The sequence below is a fragment of the Hemitrygon akajei genome, chromosome 18 (assembly GCF_048418815.1).
Source record: "Hemitrygon akajei chromosome 18, sHemAka1.3, whole genome shotgun sequence".
Classification (NCBI taxonomy): domain Eukaryota; kingdom Metazoa; phylum Chordata; class Chondrichthyes; order Myliobatiformes; family Dasyatidae; genus Hemitrygon; species Hemitrygon akajei.
In genome coordinates, this window is record NC_133141.1 from 10,531,309 (window position 1) to 10,551,130 (window position 19,822).

A 19,822-nucleotide genomic window follows, 5' to 3' on the forward strand; every position below is an offset into this window, starting at 1 on the left:
TATAGAGTATGTACTGGGCAATTTAAGGTTGAGTAGAAATATTTGAACATTATGATTCTATGGAGGCAGAGTCATCAGATAGATTTAAAACTGAAGTAAATAACTTTTATGCAATCTGAGGAATCAAAGGTTATTGGGATTAGGCAAGAAAGTCATTTGAGCCCAAAATCAGATTAGCTGTGATCTTTACAACAGACTGAATGAACCATTTGGCCTACTAATCTTTCTCTGTGAAGATGACCTTTATAATAAAGGTTCCATGGGGGTCTGTTGGGACTGCTTCTTTTTACATTGTATGTCAATGATTTGGATGACAGAATTGATGGAGGGGGCAACTAGTGTTGCAGAAGCAAAGAGGCTACAGAAGGACTTAGACAGGTTAGAAGAATGGGCAAAGAAGTGGCAGATGGAATACAGTGTCAGGAAGTATATGGTCATGCACTTTGGTAGAAGCAATAAAAACGTAGACTATTTTCTAAATGGAGAGAAAATTCAAAAATCTGAAATGCAAAGGGACTTGGGAGGATTCTTAAAGGTTAATTTTGCAGGTTGAGTTGGTGGTGAGGAAGGTAAATGCAATGTTAGTATTCATTTCAAGGTGACTAGAATATAAAAACAAGGATGTAATGTTGAGGCTTTATAAGGCACTGACAAGGCCTCACTTGGAGTATTGTGAGCAGTTTTAGGCCCCTTATCTAAGAAAGGATGTACTGACATTGGAGAGGGTTCAAAGGAGGTTCACAAAAAGAAATCCGGGATTAAAAGGCTTATCATATGAAGAGCATTTGATGTCTCTGGGCCTGTATTTACAGAATTCAGAAAAATGAGAGGGGATTTCATTGAAACCTATCAAATGTTGAAAGGGCTGGATAGAGTGGATGTGGAGAGGATATACACTATTGTGGGGAGAGGTGTTTCTAAGACCAGAGGGGATAGCCTTAGAGTAGAGGGCTGTCCATTTAGAATGGAAATGAGGAGGTGTTGGAGTTCTTTGAATAAGTAACAAGCAGGATAGACAAAGGAGAATTGTTTGATGTTGTGTTCTTGGATTTTCAGAATGCCTTTGAGAAGGTACCACACATGGTTGGGACGGATTCTTTTTACGTTGTATGTCAATGATTTGGATGATGGAATTGATGGCTTTGTTGAAAAACTTGCAGACAATTTGAAGATAGAGGGACAGGTTGTTTAGAGGAAATAGACAAGCTACAGAAAGACTTGGACAGATTAGGAGAATGGGCAAAGAAGTGGCAGGTGGAATGGCAATGTCAGGAAGTGTATGGTTGTGCACTTTGGCAGAAGAAATGAAAGGAGTGACTATTTTCTAAATGGAGAGAAAATAGAAAAAACTGAGCAACAAAGGGACTTGGGAGTTCTTGTGCAGAATTCCCTAAAGGTTAATTTGCAGGTTGAGTCTGAGGTGAGGAAGGCAAATGTAATGTTAGCATTCATTTCAATAGGACAAGAATATAAAAGGATGTAATGTTGAGACTTTATTAAGCACTAGTGAGGCCTCGCTTGGAGTATTATGAGCAGGTTTGGGCTCCTTATCTTAGAAAGGATATGGTGAAACAGGAGAAGGTTCAAAGGAGGTTCACGAAAATGATAATCCTGATGAAGGGTCTCGGCCCGAAACGTCAACAGTGCTTCTCCTTATAGATGCTGCCTGGCCTGCTGTGTTCCACCAGCATTTTGTGTGTGTTATTTGAATTTCCAGCATCTGCAGATTTCCTCGTGTTTGCTCACGAAAATGATTCCAGGATTGAATGGCTTGTCATCTGAAGAGGGTCTGATAGGTCTGGACCTGTAATCACTAGAATTCAGAAGAATGAGGGGTAACCTCATTGAAACCTCCTGAATGGTGAAAGGCCTTGATAGAGTGGATGTGAAGATGATGTTTCCTATGGTGGGAGAGTCCAATACCAGAGGACACAGTCTCAGAATAGAGGTGCATCCTTTTAGAAAGGAGATGAGGAATTTTTTTTTGCCAGAAAGTGGTGAATCTGTGGAATTCTTTGCCACATGCAGCTGTGGAGGCCAAGTCTTTATGAATATTTAAGGCAGAGGTTGATAGGTTCTTGTTCAATCGGGGCATGAAGGGATACAGGGAGAAGGTAGGAGTGTGAAATGGATCAGCCATGATGAAATGGTGAAGCAGACTCTCACAGCCAAATGGCCTAGTTCGGCTTCTATAATCTTATGGTTAGAGTATATAAGGAGGTTTTGCTGCAATTATAAAGGGTTTCGAGATCATAGAGAATACTGTATGAAGATATAGACCCCTTGTCTAAGTAAGAATAACATTCATGCCTTGATAGGTATAGATTTCTGAAATGAGGGAATTATTCTCCTCTTTTAGCCATTGTATTTATGTGGGAAGCCAGTTAAGTTTCTGATCAGTGATGACCACCCCACCCCAAATGATTTTAGCATCTAGGTGTTGGTAATGCTATTGAACATCATGGATATGTTATTGGACACTATTTAGTTGGAAATTGTTTTGTGATGCATATGTTATTTGCCACCTATCGGTCTATGTCTGACAGTTGCATACATATATGGTCTCCATTTGCTCAAAAGTTATGAATGAAGGAAAAGAAGTTAGATTCCTCCTCAAACAGCAGCACCCAAAGGAGCTGGAGGAACACAGCGGGTCAGGCAGCATCTGCGGAAGGAAATTATCATTCAACCTTTCTGGTTGAGACCCTTCATTAGGAGCATTGAAGGGTTCCTACCTGAAATGTCAGCTGTTCATTTCCCTCCATAGATGCTGCCTGACCCACTGAGTTTCTCCAGCTCATTTATATTGCTTCAGATTTCCAGCATCTGCAGATTCTTGTATCTAGATTTCTGCTCATTTTTTTCTTTCACTGTTAAATCAAAGCTGGTTATTAATTACCAAATGCAAGTTAAATTTATTCTGCATTGCTTCTTGAACCTTCCTGCCTATGTTCAGATAGCTGATATATTTAATTACATGGTTTATCCCTTTCTCCTTTTTTAAACAGTGGTATAGTGTACATTGGCAAGCTTCTAGTTTCTGGCACGGCTGCTGTATCTAATGATGTCTGAAAGATTCTGGTCAGTGCTTCTGCTATTTCCTCAGCATTCTAGGATACAGACTACACCCATTTAGGGAAGGAAGAGTGAGTGAGCCAGGGCACATTTTACTAAAAAAAAAAAAAAATGCTAGATGTTGTAATGATAGGCACAGTACTAGATTTGGTATTCAGGAAGGATGAGATCAGGTAAGTTAGACAAGTTCTTCAATTTCACATTTTAACAGGCTTAAGCTGGGGTGGTGACTGGAACTGAGTGATGCATCCCTGAGAGCTAGTGGGACAGATTTCAGACCATGTTATATCTGGCAACAAAATGTCACCCTCAATCTTGTGTTCACAATTTGCCAATTTTTGAAAAGCTTCTGAAAATTGATGTGATTTTCCCTATTTGGCAATTTAGTGACACCTACAGACCAGCAGAAGGTTAATGGAAAGGCTCAAGCTAGTTCCATTTGTCCAGCAACCCAATTAAGAAAGAGAAAATCATGCTCCCCAGACTGATGTTTGGATGCAACAAGTTATAAATAGTTTGAGTCAACAAGCCAAAACTAAGTAAGTGGAGTTTAATGTGCAGAAGTGAATCACACTCAGGTAGGGGGAAATCATAAGGCAGAATGTTGCCAATTTAGAAACAGATTTCAGATGAATGAAGTACAGAGCGATTGAGGTGTCCTTCTTCCTGAGGTACAGATATCAAGATGCCACCGTTCGTGGGAGGATCTCAAAAAGGGGAGCTACAACATCAGGAAGTGGTTATTTAAAACTCTGCTGTGTAGGAACCTTTTCCGTAGAGGGTGATGAATCTCTGCTGGTGGGTTGTGGTATTAGATCATTGGGAATATTTAAAGAGGAAGTAGGTAAATTGCTGGAAATTGAGGGTGAAGGAGAACTGGTCAGGGGCTGATCAGCATGACCATGTTGAATAACAGTGCAGATTTGAGGAGCTGAGTGACATACCCCTGCTCCTATTTCCTCTCTCTTTTGTCCCTTCCAGTTAAATCTACTGTACATTAAAAGTCACCTATTTGCAAATCATAATTCAAATAATTCAAGTGTAATTGTCATTCAACCATACGTGAATACAGCCAAACAAAACAGAGTTACTCTGGAGCCAAGGTGCAAAACAGAGTACCACAGTCACACACAGCACAAAGCACATATAGCAAATATAAGATAAGATAGCAGTAAATCTACAAGTTATCAGTAAAATACAGTCCAAGACCTGGGTCCATGAATGCTGCAGAAATCTGCAGTCAAACACAGTACGGCTTGTCTTCTGCTGAGTGAACACTGGGCAGCAACACCAACTCCAGCTTGGACTCCGCTCTAGTGTAAGGCATACTTGCAATCACAATCTGATGGATCTTCTAATAAGCCAGATTTCTGTGCATGAGAAGAAAGTGACAAGGAGATGAATGCTGAGGTCCTTTGAATTAGATTACTTACAATGCTCCTGTCACTCAAGCACCTATCAACCATTGCCTTGTTGCCACTGAAGTACTGGAAAGCAGAGAGTGGTTGGAGGTAAAGATGTGTTTTGTAGTAAGATCCCTTTGAAGATGGTGGAAGTTGTGGAGAATGATGTGTTGGATGTGGATATAACCCTCAGGCTCGGCCAGCTTGTGCTCGTCTAGGGGAAAACAACTCCTGGCCCCGCCAGACTGAGAAATCTCGTTTGAGTGGATGCTGCGTGATGTGTTGCCCGGTTACAAATCCACATCGCAAGATATCCGACAGTACACCATATGCAATTAAATGATTGAACTTTATAAATCTTAATCTGGATAGAGGATTAGTAAAGAAAATAAAAAGTAAAAGGGCCCATGCGCATCGTTGGAGCTCACTGTTCGTTCATTTGTTCCTGTCGACCTCCAAGTGTAGCCAGCCCTTGGACCCTCACTCCTCAGTCCACTCCGTCCGGTGGTCTTCCGACTCTCTCCATTCGCATCCTCCCTCTCCATCGCTCCCTGACAAAAGAACAGCGAAAATCTCTCTTCCAGACTCACAAGAAAGAACAGCATTTCTCCCATTGGATAGCATCTATTCCAAAACCTCGTTATCTCTGGTCATAACCCAGACATTGCTGCTATGGAGAAACCATTACCTTAGCAGTGAAACATTACATAGAAGCCATTACATTAGCCTTAGCAATGAAACCTTACAGCGTGTTACATGGAGGACAAGGGGAACTCTATTCCTGTTAAGGTGGCAGGAAGATGGGCTGAGTGTGGATATCCAGTAAATGGAGGAGATGCAGGTGACGGCAGCAGCAATAGTGGAGGAAGGGAAGTCCTGTTCTTTGAAGGGGGACATCTCTGATGTCCTGGAAAGGAAAGCCACATCCTGGGAACAGATGTAGCAGAGATTAAGGAACTGAGAAAAGGGAGTAGCATTTTTACAGGGGACAGGGTGGGAAGACATATAGTCAAGATAGCTATGGGATTTGGTATATTTATAAAAGACAATGGCAGACAGTTTCATCAACTTTGCACCTACCCTGCCCTTGTATTCATGGTCCATTTCTGATGCCACCCTCCCCTTTCTCAATGTCTCCATCTCTGGAGAAAAACTGCCTACCGACACCTTTTATAAGCCTACTAATTTCTTCCCCTCCCCCCCCCCCCCCCCCAAAGCCTCTGCAGGGATTGCTCCCTTCATGATTCCCTTGTCCATTGCCCCCTCCCCACTAATCTCCCTCCTAGCACATATCCCTCTAAAGGACAGAAAAGTTGCATCTGCCCATTCTCCTCTGTTCAGGGCCCCAAACAGATCTTCCAGGTGAGGCAACACTTCACTCGCGAATCTGTTGGGGTCATCAATTGCATCCGGCGCACCTGATATGGCCCTCCTCTACATTGGTAAGACCTTATGTAAATTGGGGGGCCACTCTTTCAAGCACCTCTGTTCCATCCACAAAAAGCGGGATTTCCCAGTGGCCAACCATTTTAATTCTTATCCCCATTCCTGTTCCCACATGTTGGTCCATGGCCTTCTCTTCTGCCATGATGAGGCCACTCTCAGGTTGGAGGAGAAACACCTTGTATTCCGTCTAGTAGCCTCCAACCTGATGGCATGAACATCAGTTTCTCCTGGTAAATTTTTTTGCTCCACCTTCCCTCTTCAATTCCCCACTCTGGCCTCTTAATTCTTTTCATCACCTGCTTAACACTGTTCCCATGGTGCCCCTTCTTCCATTTTTCCCCATGGTCAATTCTCCTCTCCTATCAGATTCTTTCTCCAGTCCTTTACCTTTTCTACCTATCACTTACTAGCTTCTTGCTTAATGCCCCCCTCCCCTTCCCATCTACCTGGCTTCACCTATCACCTTCTAGCTTGTCCTCCTTCCCCTCCCCCTATCTTTTTATTCTGGCAAGATGCTTCCTTTCCAGTCCTGAAGAAGGGTCTCAGCCCAAAACATCAACAGTTTATTCATTTTAATAGATGCTGCCTGGCCTGCTGAGTTCCTCCAGTGTTGTGTGTGTGCGTAACTCTGAATCGTCTACTGCTGTTTCTTGTGCAGGTGCTCAGAGATTAGGTCAAGCAGCATGAGTTAATAGAGCTGTGTAGCTGTTTAAATAGTTGGACCTCCAAGGTTATAATCTCTCGTTTCTGATGCGTGAACTAACATGAATAGAAGGATGGATCAACTAAATGGTGCAGGAGAGGAAGATGTGCTTAGGTTTGTGGATCTTCACTTATTGGCAGCGGAAATAAGAAAATTTTGGCCAGAACCCTAGCATTCTTTTCCTTTGCTTCCCATAGCAATGTTGTACAAATCTCATTCCTATTTCTGGGAAAGGTGGGAGCTGTACAAAAGGGATGGGTTGCACAAAACTAGGACAGGACCAAGATCCAAGTGGGGAAATTTATTAATGCTGCTGGGGAAGGTTAAAACTGGCAGGGTATTGACTTTCAAAGTAGATATAATGGTGGTATGATGGTATACCATATAATGGTACAGTCACCTTAAGGGGAGATGGGTAGTACATCCAGTAGGCAGAGTGGGAGGGTAAATTCACAGAGGAATACAGTATTAAATTGGGTCTATTTTAATGGAAAAGGTCTAACTAGCAAGGTAGACAAAGTCAAAGCTTTTAATTAACACAATGATATTACTATTATCACAGACATAGTTGAAAGATGAGCAGGACTGGAAACTCAGTAGCCTGCTTCAGAGAATTTTCAGACGGGACAGAGGGGGATGCAAGAGAGAAGGTGGCATTGCTCTGTTAGTCAGGGAATGGGACACTTCAGTATTGAAGAAACATGTTCAGGAAGGTTCCTCAAATGAGGCCATATGGGTAGAGATTAGGAAGAAAAGGGTGATAGATGGTCAGTAAGACATCAAACAGCCAACAGGAAACACAAGATCACATATACACATTTCTTCAAAAAATTGATGGACACCTTAATAAATTCCACCCTTTCTAAACCCTTTGCACTAGTGCAGGAGTTCCCAACTTGGGATTCACAGACCCCTCACTTAGTGGTAGGGGTCCATGGCATAAAAAAGATTGGGAACCCTTGCACTAAGCACTTCCAGTCAATATTGAGAGTTAAACCCCCTACCCCAACTATTATATCGCTGTTGCTCTTTCACCTTTGTGATTTGCTTGCATATATGTTCCTCTAATTTCCACTAAAATTGTGAGGCCTATAGTATAATACCAACAAAGTAATTGCCCATCTTATTCTTAAATTCTACCTATATAGCCTCATTGCATGATCCCTCCAAGACATCCTCTCAAAATACTGCTGTTAGGTTTTCTCCAATCAGATATGCAATTTCCACCTCCTCTTTTGGCATTCCCCTCTGTCACATCTGAACCTTCTATACCCCGCAGCACACGAAGTAGCCAGTCCTACCCTTTCATCAACTATGTTTCTGGGATTATAATAACATCATAATTCCAAATGCTGATCCATAATCTAAGCTCATCTGTTTTACCCATGAGGCTCCTTGCAATAAAATAAATACAATTGATTTTGCCTGCCCTCCCATAAATTTATAAAATTGTACAACACAGAAGTGAGCCCTTTCTCTGATCTTGTCCATCATTCTGTGTTGTTTATCTACACTAACCTAATTTCCCTGCATTAGGTTCATATCCTTTCTCACCTGCCTGGATGCTGTTTAAACATCGTAATTGTAGTCACCTCTTCTAGCAACTTGTTCCAGATAACTACTTTCTATGTGGGAAAAGTCTACACCTTGCATCTCCTTTAAATGTATTCCCTTTCACTTTAGAGCTATGTCATCTAGTTTAAACTCCTCTGCCCTGAGAAAAGTTCTGATTATGGATTCCTATCCATGTGATCCTCAAACTTTATAAACTTCAGAGGTCAGCCCTTGGCCTCTTACCTTATCCTCCCAGTGAGAATAAATCACTTACCAATCTTACCTTATGATTACAGCCCTCCAATTCAGCAATATCCTGGTGAATCTCTTTTGCACACTCTATTGCTGCCATGTTCTTCCTGTAATGGGGTGCCCAGAACTGTACACAGGACTCCATGTGTGGTCTAACCAATGTTTTGTACAGGGCAACATGACATCTCAGTGCTTATACTCAGTTCTTCACTGCCCTAATGCCTGTGTTGCTTCTTTCAGGGAGCTATAGACTTGCACCCCAAATTCTCTCTACGTCAGTACTTCTATGATCCCTGCCATTTACTGGGTACAGTCTATTTGAATTTAACTTTTCAAAGTACATTATCACATTTGTCTGGATTAAATTTCATTTGCCACTGTCTCGCTCAAATTCCCAGCTGATATGTTCTGCTGTATCCTTAGACATCCTTAGAATTTTCATGTCATCCGTAAACTTGTTAATCAGACCCACCTGTACCTAATAAAGTGGCCACTGATTGTGTTTGTGGTCTTCTGCTGTAGCCCATCACTTCAAGGTTCGACATGTGCATTCAGAGATGCTCTTTTGCACTGGTGTATTGTGTGGTTATAATTTGCTGTCAGCTTGATCCAGTCTAGCCATTCTCCACTGTCGCTCAGTAGATTTTATTTTTTTTATTTCATACCATTCTTTGTAAACTCTAGAGACTGCATGAAAATCCCAGGAGATTATCAGTTTCCGAAATACTCAAACCACCCTGTCTGACAGCAACTGTCATTCACAGTGAAAGTTACTAAGATCACATTTCTCTACCATTCTGATGTTTGGTCTGAACAGCAACTGAACCTCATGACCATATCTGCATGTTTTTATGCATTGAGCTGCTGCCACATGATTGGCTGGTTAGATATTTGCATTAACAAGCAGGTGTACCTGATAGTGACCACTGAGTGTATAATTAGAAACCCCTAGGGTCACAGTACCAATCCCTGAAACACCATGTGTTGCATATTTTAAAATGCCTATTTAACTCTACATTCTGCTCATTGGCTTGATTTGACCTTTCCAGTTTCCATCCCACTGATATTTTGTTTCCCAATCCTCTAACAAATTAATTTAAACCTGCTTGTGGAGTATGAGCAAACTTCCCTGCAAGGATATTGTTCCCTTTCCTGTTTTGATGCATCTTCCTTTTTTGTATGTGTCCCACCTGTTCAACAAACAATCCTAATGATCCAACTTTAACTAAAGCCCTCCCTCCTGCTCCAACCCTTCAGCTACAAGTACATCCATCCTGTCCTCTCATTTCTACCCTCACTAATACATAACACAGGAAATACTTCTGAGATTATGACCCTACGGATTCTGCTTTTGAAACAAGAAGTTCTCATCCCTCTTTCTACCAATGTGTACTCTAGCTGTTCTCCCTCTGCCTTCAGAATGTTCTGGACCTAATGGAGACACATCCAAATCCTGGTACTAGGACAGCAACATACCATTAGAGAGCTTCTCTTTCAGCCACAGAAGTGCCCTCTATCAAATCCCCAACCCTTACTGCTTGCCTGGACCTCTCTCTCCCTCCACAAGCATGAGAACATCGGCAGGTGCTGGAAATCCTGAAGAAGGGTCAGAGCCTGAAATGTCAGTTGTTTACTCTTGTCCATAGATGCAGCCTAGCCTGCTGAGTTCCTCTGGCATTTTGTGTATGTTGTTCTCCTTTTGTGTATGTTGTCCTCCTTCAGGATATCACCACACTAGCTTCAATATCCTTTATCCCTGTCTCTTCTACTGTGAGATAAAGAAACACCTACTTGGTCATTTCTCAGCTTTCTCACTGAAGCTAATTGCTTGCCAAAGCTCATACTTGGCCATTTACAAGATGGCTGCTCCCACTATACCTGTCTCTTTCTTTTGTACTTCTTGGTGCTGGTGACCACGAAATTCCAGACTGTGATGTGATGTAATTCCAGACAGGTTGCTGCTCCTGTTAGTCCACATGGCTTTGTGGAAGCCAGGTTTTGAGGTGCCAAATCTGTTCAATATATGTAAATGCCACTTTGTGTGGGGATTGTGTTACTCAATGTGAGTAGCCTCAGTGTGAAGGAATGACTTGGTCTCCACTAAGATTGTGCACTGATTACTCCAGCCAGTGCTGACATGGTTAGATATATCTGCAGCAGTCATGTTGGTGATGGCAAAGTACAGCAGAGTTTTCCATGGTGTTGCATCATTCACTACCTTCTACAGATTCAATGTAGTAAATGTGCCCTTCAAACCTCAACCAGTTCGATTGGTGATTGAAGCCGTATTATTGATGCGTTTAAGGAGCTCTGTTTGGTGCATTGGAGATGGGACCAAATAAATAGATTACAAGTAAAACAGGTAGCAGCCATGAAGAAAAATGAGAGAACTTCAGATCTCACTGAGATTATTAACTAATAAACAGTATGGATTAGATGAATGCCGAATGGTGTTTTAAATTTTTCTGAAGGAATATGCAGTGATAACTTTTAAAAAAGTTGGATATTTCCCTACTTCAACTTCTGTTTGAAGTGATCAGCTGACTAAGGTTTTAAAGCCAGTTTTGGTACTCATTCACTTGGGTTGCTGCACTTAACCATTTCCAGTTTGCTTTGAATTGTTGTGTGTTATTTTTGTTTTGATTTAGCCATTCAGTTCAGATATATCAGCCACTCCTATAAGTCCGCCCTGAGATACTTGAGGTACCATTGTTTTTACCTGGCCATAATTTATGTAAATATAGTGAGAATAGGAAACAAGAATCCTAGCTGCTATGCTGGTTTGATTTTAAATGCATCATCCCACACATGAAACCGGCAGAAATCACACAATTAGACTGGCAGATGCACTGAATGTAGAATTGTTTATGACTGGCACTTACAAAATTATTTGTATTAATTATAAACTTTAACAAACTGCTAAGCATTAAGATGCTTGTCCTCCGCAAACTCACGTGAAACCAATCTTTCAAATGACTTACAGGGGAAAATAATTTTGAGGCTTTGCAGAAAGATCAGGTAAGTGGTACTGAATAGGTCCTTTTATACAGAGGCAACAGTGGTGAGATTGGTCAATTGGTAGCAATCCTAGCAAAATGATACAAATGACAAAATGTTTCTAAGGATGCTGTAATACTTCTGGTGGTTCAAACTTATTGAAGTGATTTGTTTTTCATGAGCAGAGCTGAAACAAGTGTTCTTCACTCGACACTAGGGAAGTTTAAACAAAAGTTTACCAAAATTCTTGAAACTACATATTTCAAGAATGAAATTGAATTTGGATTATCAATCCCCAAATGATAACTCATGCTGATTTTATTATAAATAAATAAGCTTTTGTTAACCAAAGGAGAAGTGTCAAGAGTATAGAATTGGGTCACAAAGCAACTGTGATTTCTCTGAATGGTGGAATATGCCTGAGGAACTGCTTTCCTTCCACATTGCTGAAACTATATTCTGTGCATCAAGTACTGAACTATGTCATAATGCATGTCAAAAGGGCATTGTTACAATAGTCATGGAAGATTTCAATATGTAAGTAGATTGGGAAAAACAGGTTGGTGCTGATTTTGGATCCCGAAACACAGAATTTGTCGAATTTCTATGAGATGGCTTTTTAGAGCAGCTTGTGGTTGAGCCCACTAAGGGATCAGCTATTCTGGATTGGGTGAATTGTAATGAACAGGGTTTGATTAGGGAGTTTAAGGTAAAGGAACCCTTGATGCTTATAATATCATAGAATTCACCCTGCAGTTTGAGAGGGAGAAGCTGAAGTCAAATGTATTAGTGTTACAGTACAGTAAAGGGAAATAGAGGCATAAGAGGGGAGCTGACCAGAGTTGATTGGAAGGGAACACTGGCAGGGATGATGGCAGAGCAGCAATGGCTGGAATTTCTGGGAGTAATTCAGAAGGCGAAGGATAGATACATCTCAAAATAGTAGTATTCTAAAGGGAGGATGACATAACCGTGGCTGACAAGGGAAGTCAAAACCAACATAAAAGCAAAAGAGAGGGCATGTAATAGAGCAAAAACTAGTGGGAAATTAGAGGATTAGGAAGATCTTAAAAACCAACAGAAGGCAACTAAAAAACCATAAGGAGGGAAAAGATCAAATAGAAGGTAAGTTAGCCAATAATATCAGAGGATACCAAAAGTGTTTCAGATATATAAAGAGTAAAAGAAGCAGGAGTAGATATTGGACCACTGGAAGTGATGCTAGAGAGGCAGTAATGGGGGACAAGGAAATAGCAGGTGAACTGAATAAGTAGTTTGCATCAGTCTTCACCATGGGAAAACACTAGTAGTATGGTGTAAGTTTGAGTGTGTCAGAGGGGCAGAAGTATGTGTAATCATTATTACTAAGGTGAAGATGCTTGGGAAGCTGAAAGGCCTGAAGGTAGATAAGTCATCTGGGCCAGATGGTGTACACCTCAGGGTTCTGAAGGAGGAAGCTGAAGAGTTTGTGGAGGCATTAGTAATGATCTTTCGAGAATCACTCGATTTTGGCGTGGTTCTGGATGACTGGAAAATTGCAAATGCCATTCCACTCTTCAAGAAGGGAGGGAAGCAGAAGAAAGGAAATTATAGACGAGAGCAAATCTGCAGATGCTGGAAATCCAAATCAACACACACAAAATGCGAGAGGAACTCGGCAGGTCAGGCAGCATCTGTGGAAAGAGTAAACGGTTGACATTTCAAGCTGAGACCCTTCTTTGGGACTGCTTAATATAGGCCAGTTAGCCTGACTTTAGTGGTTGGGAAGTTGATGGAGTCGAACACAAAGTCAGCATGGTTTCCTCAAGGGAAAATCTTGCCTGACAATTCTGTTGGAAATATCTGAGGAAATAACAAGCAGGCCAGATGAGAGAGAATAGGTGAATGCTGTGTACTTGGATTTTCAGAAGGCCTTTGACAAGGTGCTGCGTGAGGCTGCTTAGCAAGCTAAGAGCCCATGGTATTACAGGAAAGATACTAGCATGGATAGAGCATCGGCTGATTGGCAGGAGGCAGAGAGTGGGAATAAAGGGAGCCTTTTCTAATTGGCAGCCAGTGACTAGTGGTGTTCTGTGGGGGTCAGTGTTGGAACTGCTTTTAACATTATAGGTCAGTGATTTGGGTGGTGGAATTGATGGCTTTGTGATCCAGTTTGCAGATGATACGAAGATAGTTGGAGGGGCAAGTAGTGTTGAGGAAGTAGGCTACGGAAGGACTTAAATGAGGAGAATGGGCAAAGAAATGGCAGATGGAATACAGTGTTGGGAAGTATATAGTTATGCACTTTGGTAGAAGAAATGAAAGGGTAGACTATTTTCTCAATCGAGAGAAAATGCAAAAAAAAAACCTGAGGCGCGGGGCATTTGGGAGCCTTTGTGCAGGATTCCCTAAAGGTTAATTTGCAGGTTGAATTTGTGATGAGGAAAGCAAATGCAATATTAGCATTCATTTCAAGAGGTCTAGAATAAAAAAGCAAGGATATAATGCTGAGGCTTTCTAAAGCACTGGTGAGGCTTCCACTTGGAGTATTGTGAGCAGTTTTGGGCCCCTTATCTAAGAAAAGAAGTTTTGTCATTGGATAGAAATCAAAGGAGGTTTACGAAAATTATTCTGGGAATGAAAGGCTTATCATATGAGGAGCATTTGATGGCTCTGGGCCTGTATTCACTGGTATTTAGAAGAATGAGAGGGGATCTTATTGTAACCTATCGAATGTTGAAAGGCCTTGATAGAGTAAATGTGGGAAGCACGTTTCCTACAACGGGGAATCTAGGACTAGAGAGCACCGCCTCAGAATAGAGTGATGACCATTTAGGATGGAGATGAGGAGGAATTTCTTTAGCCAGAGGGTAGTGGATCTGTGGAATTTGTTGCCATAGGTGGCTGTGGAGGACACGTCCTTGAGTGTATTTAAGGGGCAAGTTGATAGATTCTTGATAAGTCAGGGTGGAAAAGATTATGGGCAGAAGATGGAAGAATGGGGATGAGAAGGAAATAGATCAGCCATGATGAAATGGAGGAGCAGACTCTGGGCTGAATGACCCAATTCTGTTCCTATGTCTTATAAGTCATTTTCACAGCAAACTTACCGGTAATTTAAATGTGAGTGCTCTGCAAATGGGAACCCTACTCCAGTTCAGAATTACACTCTAGATGTCTTAATTGCTTCTCTGTAATTAACTTAATTTTTCAACAGAGCCTAATGTTTTACTTGTTCAATTACAGCCCCAAGTGCACCTACCAACTGGAGAAGAGGGAAGCTGCTCGGCCAGGGAGCATTTGGACGTGTATATCTCTGTTACGATGTAGACACAGGAAGGGAACTTGCTGCAAAGCAGGTTCAGTTTGACCCTGACAGTCTTGAGACCAGCAAGGTAAGTACTTTGATCTGTAATCCTGCTATATCGATAGAGTAAGATGCAATTTAAGACTGTTGTTAATTGTCACTCAAGGTCACTCGACAAAAACTGGAGATTTGATTTCAATCTTTACTATATTAGAATATCTTAAACTAGAATACCATTGGGAGTGGTGTAACTAGCATCACCCTTTCTTTTAGAAAATGGATTAAAAATAAATATTCAGTAGAAACTGCATGGTCTCTTTCTGTTAGAACCTTTCTTGCTTTTCTTATTTAATTATTGCTAAAATTAGCATTGTATTCTGATTTTATTGTTCTCTTTTCTTCCTGAGATCCGGCTGTACCTCTCCTAGTTAAAACCGCATCAGAAATGTTAATCCCCTCTTCCCTACAAACCATTCAGTCTTTCTGCAATTGCTGGATGTTTTTAAAATCTGCACATGTTTTCTGCCTCAATCTTTACCTCAGACTCTTCTGTAATGTTGACATTGGTGCCTCCTGTAATTCTGAACTTGTATTTCAAATATTCCAAAAGGGAAGGGTTTATCAAAATAGTGAATTGTCCAAGAAAATACCAATCGGTTATTGTTCTGCGAATGCGTTGAGCATCAACATCAAATGCCTGTCTTTGTTCTTGGGAATATGCTGACTGTTTTCATATCTATCCTTCCTCTAAAGGAATGTCTCCTTGCTAGCAGACAGCAATTAATAACAGATTATTTCAGAATAATAATTAAAATGAAGCAAGCACAATATATCATAAAAGGATTTTTTGTTTTTTTAAAAGACATTAAAAGTTTCCATTTTAGTGAATTACAATTTAATTTCTCCAGTGTTAGATGATTATGATTTATCAGCCCACTTGTTGTGTCTGGGGATAGCTAATTTATCCTTGTGAAGGCTGTTTCCTTTTAAAATTGAGAAAATATTCAGCACTTCCTGTGTTAGGGAGAAAAGGGTGTGTGTGTGTCAGGGAGGGGTGGGGGGAAAGTTCCACTTGAGTTTAACAAGCAGAGTGTTAGTGAACATTACCAGCTAGCAAGTCAAAAGACTGGATTTATACTTGCAGAAGAGCTGACTTCATCTTCTCTGCCAAATCTACTGATTCACGCTGGGGTCTGGTTCAAAATATGAAAGGCTCCTTCCCCAGGCATTCAGTTTACAGAGCTTAGTGTATTATGGCTAAAGTGTAATTACTTCATTTAACCTCCGTGTGCATATTCTTCATTGAGCAGTAGGGCTAACTGAAATGAAATCATGAGAAATTTATAGTGGATGCTGAACCACTATTGTCTGATTTGTAATAAGCTAAAGCCAAAATGACATGGGAGTAGTAGTAGTTTATTAAACCCTCCAGTGTGTGACTTAAACCTATTACTTTACTCATATCCATTAAAATTAGTAAGTGATTAATATCACTTGAGAGTTGCACATTTCTAACATCCTGTGTAGAATTGTTTTCTAACTGTACTGTAGAAAGTCCTTTTACTTCATTTTTAGATTTTACTCCTTTGTTTAGAATTTCCCAACTAGTGAAAATAATTTCTCACCATTTACCCTCAAACCACTCTCCTGGTTCACCTATCTATCCTCAAATTGTAATGCTTAGAACCAAATAATGATTTTGTGAAATCTGTATTCTGCCCTATCCTTAAATCTTTAGGGAAATGTGTTCATAATGTAGCCTTTTACATTGAATTTGAAGATAGTATCTCGGTCTTTCATTTAAGACCAGGACTTAAAGGATATTACAAAGGTATGAAGGTACACAGCCACTAGCTACCATCTGAAGAAGTATACATGATTTGTTTAAAAAGTGTATATATTCCTCTAAGGCACAAAAGTCCAACAGGAAAAGTGGTTCATCCATTGGTGATGGTGAAATTAAATGTGGTATTATATCAAAGGAAGAGGCTCATAAAGTTGCCTGAAATAATAGTAGGCCTAGGGGTGGGAAACATTTTAGAATTCAGCAAAGGAAAACCAAAAATTGGAATATGCAAAGATGTTTACAAATAATTATCAAGATTAATATAAAATGTTCTTAAGAAAAGAAAGATAATCCTAATATTGTAAATGATAATAACTGGTAGCTTCATAACGATATTTCCAGGGGAGGTAGATTGCATCCCAGAATGTGAATAGGCCGACTATGCAATATAAACAAAAATATAAGTATAAGCAAAAATGAAAAATGAATTTGCGTGTTTCTGCTCAAAGCATAGACCTTCAGAACTGAATTGTTAACAGCTGCATCTAGGGAGACTTAATGGTTCATGTATGAAGATTATTAAAATATCATAACATGTAAACAGAATAACCAAAAATGTAAGGCTAGCCTTTATAACTAAAGGATGGAATATACGTACATAGAGGTCATGTCTTGTGTACATACAACCCTGGTTAGATCACATGCAGGGTATTGTAGGAAAAATATACTGGCCCTTGGTTAAAAGAAGTAGCAGGATATGAGTAGGTCATCTGGTCCTGTAATCCTGCTGTGTCATCTAAGATAAAGGTTTACATAGAAACATAGAAAATAGGTGCAGGAGTAGGCCATTCGGCCCTTCGAGCCTGCACTGCCATTCAGTATGATCATGGCTGATCATCCAACTCAGAACCCTGTACCTGCTTTCTCTCCATACCCCCTGATCCCTTTAGCCACAAGGGCCATATCTAACTTCCTCTTAAGTATAGCCAATGAACCGGCCTCAACTGTTTCCTGTGGCAGAGAATTCCACAGATTCACCACTCTCTGTGTGAAGAAGTTTTTCCTCATCTCGGTCGTAAAAGGTTTCTCCTTTGTCCTTAAACTGTGACCCCTCGTTCTGGACTTCCCCAACATTGGAAACAATCTTCCTGCATCTAGCCTGTCCAATCCCTTTAGAATTTTATACGTTTCAATAAGATCCCCCCTCAGTCTTCTAAATTCCAGTGAGTATAAGCCTAGTCGATCCAGTCTTTCTTCATATGAAAGTCCTGCCATCCCAGGAATCAATCTGGTGAACCTCCCTCTGTACTCCCTCTATGGCAAGAATGTCTTTCCTCAGATTAGGGAACCAAAACTGCACACAATATTCTAGGTGCGGTCTCACCAAGGCCTTGTACAACTGCAGTAGAACCTCCCTGCTCCTGTACTCAAATCCTTTTGCTATGAATGCTTTTTCACCACCTGCTGTACCTGCATGCCCACCTTCAATGACTGATGTACAATGACACCCAGGTCTCGTTGCATCTCCCCTTTTCCTAATCGGCCACCGTTCAGATAATAATCTGTTTTCCTGTTCTTGCAACCGAAGTGGATAACCTCACATTTATCCACATTAAATTGCATCTGCCATGAATTTGCCCACTCACCTAACCTATCCAAGTCTCCCTGCATCCTCTTAGCATCCTCCTCACAGCTAACACCGCCGCCCAGCTTCGTGTCATCTGCAAACTTGGAGATGCTGCATTTAATTCCCTCGTCTAAATCATTAATATATATTGTAAACAACTGGGGTCCCAGCACTGAGCCTTGCAGTACCCCACTAGTCACTGCCTGCCATTCTGAAAAGGTCCCGTTTACTCCCACTCTTTGCTTCCTGTCTGCCAACCAATTCTCTATCCACATCAATACCATACCCCCAATACTGTGTGCTTTAAGTTTGCACACTAATCTCCTGTGTGGGACCTTGTCAAAAGCCTTTTGAAAATCTAAATATACCACATCCACTGGCTCTCCCCTATCCACTCTACTAGTTACATCTTCAAAAAATTCTATAAGATTCCTTCCTCATCTGGTCTTACCAGAGGAGGTAAGATTACCTACCTCAGCACCATTTTCCTGCACTACATATTTCCGTATTCCTTAATTCCAGAAATTTGTTTTCAAAAGAATTCTATGACTGCTACCACAAACCTCTGATAGAGAAATTTCATTCATGCCAATCCTAAAAGATCTAAAAAATCCGTGAACACTACCTCTCGTTTTGCACTACTTAGTTATTTTTTATATTTCCTTTTCAAAGTTCAAAGTTAATTTATTATCGAAGTACATATGTCACCATGTGCAGCTCATTCTGCCTCCAATTTTTATTGTTTTGTTTACCATATTTCTTCATATTTTATTCAGTCTTCATGCTCTTGACCACTCACTCAGCTTGAACATATCTCCTGGAATAATTTTTACATCCTCCTCTCGATTCTCAGTCCCATTTGATTCCGAATCTAGAAATGTGCCACTTTGTCCCTCCTCCATATTGTTGATATACATTGCGATTAGCTAGATCCTAAGCACAGATTCCTCTGTATCTCCCAAGTCACAGCCTCCCAACCTGACAAACCGTGCTTATACCCACTCATTTTCTATTAACTATTTCACAGAACAAAAGTGTCATGAAAATTGCAATCTCAAACAACGAAGTCCAGTCACCTTTTCTTGATCCTGGAGTCACCACTGATCAGAAATTATAGCAAATGACTTGCCTTCTGGCACCCCAGGAACTTTCAAACATCTGCAAAGCACAAGTCAGGAGTATACCTCCAAAGACAAAGCAGGTGGTATAATTGGCACCTCATCCAATGGCTGAAGAGTATACCATTTATGAAATACACTGCAATTACACATCAAGGTATAACTCCACAGTACCTTCCAGTCTCATGACATTTGCTAACAAGGAGGCATAGGCAGTAAATGTGTGGGAAGATTGCTCTCAAAGTTACAGACCTTCATGATTTGGAAATATATCAATATTTCTTCCCTGTCTCTGGAGTCTAGGTCTTGCAACAACATAATGTGACTGCCTTCAGCAGAAGCACTATAGTGGTTCATGAAGGTGGTTCACCATGATCTTCTGATGACAATTAGAGATGATCAGCAAATCCCAATCTGCTCACACAGCCCACGTCCTTTAAAAAAAATCAATGCAAAAGGAACCATTTCTCACTAAAGATTCTGGTTGACCTGCTAAGTTCCTTCAGTGACTTTCATTACTCCACATTCCATCATCTGGAGTCTCATGTCTCTATTCTAAAAAGGATTTTTTTAAA

General features: G+C 40.7%; 1 protein-coding gene across 3 annotated transcripts in view; it reads left to right on the forward strand.

Annotated features, from left to right (window-relative positions):
* The window catches only part of map3k3 (mitogen-activated protein kinase kinase kinase 3), a 163,002-nt gene that overhangs the window by 90,901 nt on the left and 52,279 nt on the right, over positions 1 to 19,822 (forward strand). For all 3 annotated transcript variants that reach the window (XR_012102002.1, XM_073070762.1, XM_073070763.1), the window contains exon 13: positions 14,656 to 14,804. Coding sequence is in view for 2 of the 3 variants with exons in the window: in XM_073070762.1 (XP_072926863.1) it covers positions 14,656 to 14,804 (149 nt within the window). In the remaining variant the exon portion in view is untranslated. The remainder of the gene's footprint in view (positions 1 to 14,655; positions 14,805 to 19,822) is intronic.